This window comes from Nesoenas mayeri (assembly GCF_963082525.1).
Source record: "Nesoenas mayeri genome assembly, chromosome: 5".
Classification (NCBI taxonomy): Eukaryota; Metazoa; Chordata; class Aves; order Columbiformes; family Columbidae; genus Nesoenas; species Nesoenas mayeri.
The window spans coordinates 27,784,233-27,792,552 of record NC_137548.1 but is presented as its reverse complement, the minus strand read 5'-3'; the positions used below and the strand labels follow the sequence as shown (position 1 = coordinate 27,792,552).

The 8,320-nt window shown below is 50.2% G+C and overlaps 1 protein-coding gene across 1 annotated transcript; it reads right to left on the bottom strand.

The window, feature by feature from the left end:
- Positions 1 to 1,044: 1,044 nt before the first annotated feature.
- NFKBIA (NFKB inhibitor alpha) lies at positions 1,045 to 4,763 on the bottom strand. The gene is made up of 6 exons (XM_080345097.1): positions 4,396 to 4,763; positions 3,956 to 4,064; positions 3,256 to 3,466; positions 2,674 to 2,762; positions 2,295 to 2,555; positions 1,045 to 1,774 (listed from the first exon to the last, which is right to left on the bottom strand). The coding sequence occupies exons 1-6, from the start codon at positions 4,674 to 4,676 to the stop codon at positions 1,727 to 1,729; spliced, it is 999 nt and encodes a 332-aa protein (XP_080201223.1). The 5' UTR covers positions 4,677 to 4,763; the 3' UTR covers positions 1,045 to 1,726.
- Positions 4,764 to 8,320: the final 3,557 nt, after the last annotated feature.

The following is an 8,320-nucleotide window of genomic DNA, read 5'->3' as shown; positions in this document are numbered from 1 at the left end:
GCAGGTGGTTGTGTCAGGAACCCCTTGGGAAGAGCAGGATGGAAAAGGGAATGGGTGTCCCTGTGCAACCTGGAGCCGTGGCCTTCTCCAGCAGCCCGAGCCAGGCCAGGTGCCAGCAGCACACAAGTCCCCTGGCCAGCACCCTTGGGAGAGCTCGGTCCTGCATCAGCAGCTCTTCTGCACCCCATCCCTGTCCAGGGGGTTACAGCACAGGAGGAATGGGGCACAGCCATCCTCCATACAACCCATCCTTTACATGGGTCACATAACATGCTAAAATCTGTGGCTAAAATCAGTCCTGCACTGTGACGTGCTGCCAACAGATAATCAGTTGAGGATGTGAGAAAAGTGATTCTGTCTGCCTGAATGCTGGAGAGAACCATACAGGAATAACAGAAGTGGGTTAAAACCACATCCTCCACCGCTGTAAATTGGACGAGAAGAGCTATAGCTCCCACAGTGGGGAGGAGGGGAGGCCCCGTGCCTGAATTTCAGGAGTGGAAGGCGGCAGCACGTGTTCCTGGGCGTGCGCTCCCTCTTCCCGTGGAAATCCCCTTTGGAAAATCCAAAGGTGTCTGAGTTCAAACTGGAGCTGGGCCGGGTGATAATGAGAGGGTGGGTGATTGTGGGGCTCTGCTGCAAATCTCCAGTCCCCACTGCGTAAGAGCTGCTGGCAGCTGAAACAAAGGTGCTGGGAGGGTGAGTGGGTGGGTGCTGTCACAGCCAGTCTCAAAACCCCCCTATTGCCTGGGTGCTTGGGTGGCAGAAGGGGAACCCCAGCCCCCCGACCTGCCTGCCACAATGGGCACAGGAAACGACACCTACGTCTGCTTCCAAAATTAGCTTCAGCGGAAGGGGTGAGAGCTGCAAGCTGCTTCGATGTCTTACCACTGCCGAGATGAACCACCCAAAACCCTGAGCCTGTGACCCTATTGGTCTACTAGGTGTAAAATGTTTCTTAAAAAGCAAACCAGGTGGATTCCCATGTATCTCAGGTCAACAAGGCATGCAATGAACCATTTCACAGACCAGGTCCAGTAATCTTGACTTTTTTTAATAAATACATATCTCACATGTACCAAAATAACTATAAACAAAAAATATACAGTATTTACACAATATACAATTGCTAAAAAGTGTAGCAATTATGACACACATGGTGTGAAACACAGAGTTTCCAATGCCCACAGTTAACATCATTGCTACTTGCTCCTAACATCCAGGTCACCAGTCCCTTGGTTTGACTCCTCCACCTGGGATGCCTACTGAGAGCAGCTGCGGTTGGTCAGCAAGGCCAGGCAGCCCCTCCAGCCCAACGCAAGTGAACACACAGTCTCTGAGAGGATGGCGTGCTGGTATGAGCCTGCCCAGCTGCATGAGGACACGTGCTCCTCATGGTACTTAATGCCACAAGATAGCTCTCTGCAAATCGGGGGCTGGATGTGTTGTCTGTTACCTTCGTTGGGTTGAGAAAGTTGGATATGTGGCTCTTTACCAGGTGGTGTGAACAATCGCAGATCTCCACTGATGTTACACAGCCCACTCCTCTTTTTAAACACAGGCCAGAATCTGGAACCATCCTGTTACAATTACATGCTCCTTGCAGGGCAGTGTATTATTTTCCTCCTGTTTTTTCCCTCCACATTGCGACTTTCTTTTCCAGTGAAGAACACCCTTTTTCTGTACACGTGGTACACAGTCACTTCTTTTATCAGAAAGCTCTGCTTTAAAATGCCAGCTGTCTTCCTCCAATACAGCAGTCATCATATATAAGCTGCAAGAAAAAACAAATGGCTGTTAATGCAAAACTCTTGATGGGAGTATCGTATCTACTCTGGGATAACTGCCAAATTCTGCATGCCCTGATTTTGGCAGTGTATACAATTTCTACACTGAAATGGTGACATTTGCCATTTAACAGCAGTAAGAACATTAGAAAAACAAATGCTGGCAAGGAGAAAACCACCCATTAACTTGAATTTTATCTCACAAGGTTCTAGAGGTGTCAGCAATAGAACCGTGTTCAGACAACCATGTTGCGTGAAGTTAACCTCTGTTCCCTCATGTTATTTTTTACATTTTATTCTTAAATTTATTCTATTTATATGCATGCCCCAACTGCCATCTTGCTGATGGTTGATAGCGTTGCTGTACTTTATGGGCTATTTATACCCTTTGTTATACAGGTAGAGGTCACTGGAGCATGTCATCAGAGCAACACCACCAAAAAAAAAACCAAACCACAAAGGGCAGCATTTTCCCCTTCTCTTGAAAAGGTGCAAATAGCTACTTACTTCATCCTCCGTGAATTCAGGCTCCGATTCACTGCTTTCCTCATCCTCACTTTCTGGCAACATCTGCAGGTCAGCTGTGGTCAGCTGCTTCAGCTGTTCCTGTATGCTGGCGTTGTCTCTTCCCCATGTGAGCTGATAGGGGGAATAGCCCTGGTAGGTCACTTTGTTCACGTCTGCCCCATGTTTCACCAGAAGCGACACCAGGTCAGAATTCTGCAGGTCGACAGCCAAATGTAGTGCTGTTCTGCCATTGCATGGCTCCTGTGTAAAAACAACACAAGGTTTGGCATGTTAAAGAGAGCCAGAGTTGGTGCCAGACCCATTGATTTTTATGACTACCCAGTCCTGCTCGGTTAAATTCGTGGTGTACATTACATACCTGAGCATTTACATCTGCTCCCAAGGACAGCAAGTATTCAACAATAGCCAGATATCCTTGAATGGATGCCAAATGGAGACATGTATGTCCTGCAAAACACAAATGGAGGGAAAATCTGAGTAAGTCTAACCTCATGCCCTATCATTCAGTTAAAGTCAAGACGATAGAACAGGACAATATCTAAGTCTGCAATTCACCCATGGCAAAACGGTGTTTTCCAAAAGAGCTTTCCAGCTTCCAGTAAGTATGAATAACAGGGTTGGATTTTTGGAAATATTTCTTAGAGGCATACTTCCAGTGTATGACTGCAACTTATTGCAACCAAAAAAAAAAGTAGCACTGCCAAAGTACTCACTAAAAATTCAAAATTCAAAACCGTGAGAGCCAATAATCAACAGTGAAGAGGTCTACAAGACAGTGACATTTTAAAGTCGGACACTGCTGTGTGCTTTGGCCTCCTCAACTCTCAAATGGGTATAATGATCCTTCTCCGTCTCTCCAGAGATCTTTGCACTCTACGGGACATCACACTCTACCCTCAGTACAGCACACCCATGTGGATGTACAGCGGCGTGCCCGTACCGTTGTAGTTGGTGGCCTGCAGGACAGCGAGGAGGTGGTGCGGCTGGCAGTACTGTGTGAGGACGCTGATGCTCCTGAGGGAGCCCTGCTGGCAGGCAATGTGCAGGGGGGTATTTCCTCGGAAGTCTCTGATTTCCAGGTCACATCCAGCCTTCAGAAGATGCTCAGCAATTTCAGGCTGATCAGTGATCACTGCCAGGTGAAGAGGAGTCTGCAGGCAAAAGCAAGCACACAGATCTGTAAGCTACACTGCAAACTTGGCAGCAACACCTGGACAAACAGACCCCTCAGCCGCTGGGTGATTTGTGTCCCCACTTAAAAACGCACCCCATAAGCTCATCTCTTTATGCTTCCCAACATATTGTATAGTGCCCTTTAGTCTGGAAGGGATGAACCTAGGGCATACAGATACAGTCAATCCACATGAAGGGTATCATTAGCATCCCAATAAAGAGGGCTGCAACCCATTGCATCATATTTGAAAAATGCAGGCATTAAATGCCACTCTCAGGGAGAAGAAGCATTGTACTAACGCTGGCTGGAGCCAGCTGGGGACTTTCCTGAATGTAGGCTTTGATTCAATATCCACCAATTTAAAAAAAATTAAAAGGCCATTTTCTGGGGGAGGGGAATTCCCCAGAGGGCTTTTGTGGGGGTGGTGGGGGCTGATCCAGATGTGGGGCTGTGGAGGTGAAAGTACCTGGCTGAGGTTGTTCTGGAAGTTCAGGAAAGCAGAGTCCCCGGCTGTCTGCCGGATCACCTCCAGGCTCAGGGCTTTTTCCTCGTGAATAATCGCCAAGTGGAGAAAACTGCAGGAAAAAAAGCAAAAGAAAATTAATTAAACGACCCACGTTGAAACTCCTCAGTCCTACGTCAAAAACCCCAAAATCCCCGCGGCGGGCAGGGGCCCGGGGCGGGCCGGGGCAGGGTCATGCGCGGGTGTCGCAAGCCGGGGCTTTCGGCGGCCGGGGCTTTCCGCCGCCCCGGAGCCGCCTCTCGCTGGCGCCTCTCCAGGGACTTTCCGCCCTCCCCTCCGCGCCGCGGCCCAGCCCGGCGCCTCCCCGCCGGCAGTACATCCTGTCCCGTCCTCGCCGGGCCGTGCACCCCCCGTGTCCCCCCCAACCCTCGACCCCCACTTACGTGTCCCCGTCCTCCGTCAGCTGCTGTGCCCAGGCGGGCGGCTCGCGGGGCTGCAGGCGTATGTCCTCCAGCTCCTTCACCAGCTGCCGGTACTCCTCCTCCTTCATGGAGTCCAAGCCGCTGTCGTGGCGATCGTCGAGCGGGAACCCGCCTTGACGCTCTTTCTTCGCTTGCTCGTAGCCCTCCATAACCGGCGGTTCTACGGGGCGGCGGGCGCTGATCATGGCGGCGGAGCTCCGGCTGTGCTGCGAGTGAGCGGCGGCGGCGGCGGCGCTTCGCATATACACCCCGGCGAGGGGATTTCTGCGGGGGAGGAGCCGCCGAGGACGGGAATTTCCACCCAGTCAAAGCCCGACCGACGGGTCTGGTCCTGCTTGGCGCCGCTGGCGGTGGCAGGGAGGGCGGACCAGCTCGGGCCGGCCCCTTCCCTCCCCTCCGCCGGCCCTCCTGTGGGGGGAAGAGGTCGGCCCGGGAGGGGACTTGGCGTTTTTCCACGTCAAGGGGGAAGTACTCACCTCCCCGGCGTCCCCGTCGGTACTTCCCTGCTGCGCCCCGGGCGGCTGCCCCTTGCTGGCTTTTCCGGGGGGCTTTCCCTGCCCTGCCCGGTTGTGGGGCTCCCGGTGCCCCTTCCCGGGCAGGGCAGCGGGTGTGCGCACCGGCGCGGGGCTCCACTGCATGCTGCCGGGGTCCCTGGCCAGGGCAGGGTCAGAGGGCACTGCCGGGTCCTGCTGCAGCCTGCGGGGGCCCCTTGCACACCACGGGGGTCTTTGCACCAGGGTTCCCTTGCACGCAGGGGACCACCCGCACATGCTGGGCGCTGCTGGCCTTGACTGCAGCCTGGACCCCCCTGACCTTCCACCAGCTTGCTGTTTGATGAGAGAGGCTGTGGGATGTCTTAGGACAGAAGGCCAGTCTGTAAGTGTACAAAGTCGTGGTGTGCAGTGTAGCATGGCAGCTCTCCTCCAAGGCCCTCATCTGCACAGTGACAGATCCCTGACCCTGCAGGAATCATTTTGAGGGACAACCTTAGGAGTCTTTGACAAGGGCTCATTTAACAAGCAGAAACAGACGTAGCGAGGTCCTGTTCAAAGTTCGGGAATCCAAACACCACTAACAGTGATGCAGCTCCATCAGCACACTGCATGCCTGCCCCAATGTTGCAGAGGGAGTATTGCTTTTTGGAGAGATTCAGATAGTATTGCACATAACTGGTGTTACACTGTCACAATGCCTGCAAGTGTGCATGTCCTGCCTCAGCATTTAAAGGATTTTGCATCTCTGCTGTGGAAGTTTTGACTCAGTTTTGGTGCAGAGAGATCAGGAATGAACAGAAGAATCCTGTGCAACTCCTGTACACCCAAGCTCTGGTCCGGGACTAAACAGGCCTCTTTTAAAATGTACATACCAATAAAGGAACACACCATTTTAGGAAGAAATTATGTCTTCTGCCATTATTCTGACCTTCTCCAGCCATTCCTCATTACTTTTTTTCTACTCCTTTTTACTGCTGTTATGCCATCGATGGGTAATGAAAACTGGATAAATGCAGGCTCCTACATGGATAAAAGGCATTGTCTGTGGGGCTGACAGTGCTGAATTTTTCCCTGGTGAATTTTTTGCTTCTACTTCTCAGATGTGGGGGATTCCCATGAAGAATTTTTCTTGTCTTGCAATTATTGCTGGCCTTGCTGAGTAACAGTATCTGTGCTTTTTTCCTTTTGTCATTTTCCCATGGGATGGCATCCCTTTGAACAAGAACTTATGAGAAAATCCAAAGATGAAAGAGGGAACCATAGGAGAGGGAGAATGCCTGACTTTCTGTGAGCAGATGTTCCCAATTTTCAGCCCAGCTGTGCCATTCCTGGACTTTTTGTCGTTATTCATCCCTTGGCCTGGGACAACCCGCTGGTGCTTTTGGGCGGGTTTAAAAAAAGTCGTACAACTCTTTCTTTTATAGGTTAAGGGTTATGAAAGTTTTGTGAGCTTCTTGAAACAGTTTCCCCTTTTTCATGTAAATTGGCAGGGGAAATTTAATTAACAAATGAATCTCCTCCTACCTGTTTCCCTGCAAAAAGGGAAAGCAAGCTCCTGCTCTGACTGGCAAGGGAGTCAAGACCACGCTGCCTCTGGTTGGGGTTTTGCTAGAACCACACAGAAATTAAACTTTAAAACTTCCCATCCTTGCTGTGGTGGCTGGAAACAGAGTTCAGCAAAGCAAGTTCTTTGCTTTCTTCTGTAAGTGACCTCCAGCTGCTGTCACAGGCAAACGTGGGACTATTTTTAGTGAGCATTTGCTGGCAGAAACCTCTTTTCAGAGGCACACAAGATGCTTTTATTTTGTGTGCACTTTAACTTGGCAGTACTGCAGTCAGTTGTAGGTGGCGGAAAGGAGATGGAAAATGATTTCTGGATGGAAAGTTGCACCGAGGCCAGCCCACTTCCTGCCCCAGGGACATGCTGCCACCCTGCAGCTGCTCTGCAGCGTGGCCCGGGGCATCTGGGGGGGCCCAGTTATGGTCTAGCACCCCTGGGTGCTAGTCACCCAAAAGCGTAGATTGCGAAGGGATTCAGCCCTAAACCCTGATCCACATAGTAGCAGCCAGCCACAGATGCAGGGGAAGCGGAACCCTCGTTAACATTAAAACAAATAAAGCTGCTGTCCTCCCTGTGACTCCTCATAGCTTACAAGGTCATTGTACAATATTTGCCTAAAGGGATGGCATAGAGAAGATAGTATAAAGCAAAGGTTTTGAAGGTCATTGATGCTGCTTTTATGCTACTGAGGTACTGTCCTGTTGTTTTTGAAAAGTCACACATTCTAGCAGATCTTTAATACCATTTTCTACATGGCCCACAAGAGAAAAAGAATAGAAAGAAACAAACTCAGCTTTTGGTTATACAGGTTTTTATGTAGAGTGGGGCCTATCACAACTTTGATTCCCTACATGGCCTCTCACCCAAGTGTTGCAAATCTGGGAGGCTGAGACATGGAGCAGCCTTACCTGCCCAAGGACAGGCATTAGCCCTGCTGAAACAGGAGCAAAAACTCATGAATGCTGCAGTCATCTGTGCCAAACTGAACCCTCTTTGTTTTCTTGTGTATTCTGGTTTAATACGTCTGCTATGTCTGCATTAATTTCACAGGAGTGTTTTTTATGCTCATCAACTTGCCTTTTTTTATTTGGGATTATGTTAGCAGGCTCCACAGACTGGTCCAGCGAGCTCTTCAAGACCAAGAGGATACCTAAAAGATACTTTAACAGTGTGAAAGGCTATGACTACAAGAGGTGGTTTTGCACCTGATACCTAAGGGCTAGGTTTTGCAAAAGCCTTCTCCACTCTGGGTGCCCTAAGCACTCAGTTGGCAGGACTCTGGGACTGCAGGGACGAGATGTTTGTTTTTATTCTACCTTGCAGAAAGCAGCTGGCAGGGCTCCGAGAAACTGCCTTGCGTGCCTGAATACTGAAAAGGGGCAGTAGGATTTTAATAGTTTTCTAAAGTACATGAAGGATTCTCATGCTGCTTCCTCCAGCAAACACATTAAACTGTAATTTCCTGATTGCCACACTAATCATGAGAACCGTCTAGTGCTGTCGCTGTGGTACTGTTGATTTACTATAGCTGGTCTCTCGACTTCACCCTTTTGTGCCTGCTGCTCCTGCTGCAGATACCTGTTAACTGTTTTGTCCCATTTAATCTCGAGGACCATGCATGGCTTTCAGTAACCATACTAGGAAGGGTGGTTCACGACAGCCAGCAGGATCTTGGCTCAGGCTGTTAAAACCAAAAGCAAATCAGTGAAGTGAACCTGCTGTCTGCATGTGTATGCACACGTGCAGGTACCCCTGTGGAATACGACTCCGGTTTATTGCTCCGAAAGACTGAGGACTTTGCTAGTGTGATGGAAGCCAGGGAATGCTTAAC

Excerpts from the sequence above, each read along its gene's own strand:
- NFKBIA (XM_080345097.1), bottom strand. The coding sequence starts at position 4,676 with ATGCGAAGCGCCGCCGCCGCCGCCGCTCACTCGCAGCACAGCCGGAGC. Across the intron at positions 3,467-3,955 it reads TCCAGAACAACCTCAGCCAG|ACTCCTCTTCACCTGGCAGT; the intron begins GTACTTTCACCT and ends TTTTGCCTGCAG. Across the intron at positions 1,775-2,294 it reads CTGAATTCACGGAGGATGAA|CTTATATATGATGACTGCTG; the intron begins GTAAGTAGCTAT and ends TTTTTCTTGCAG.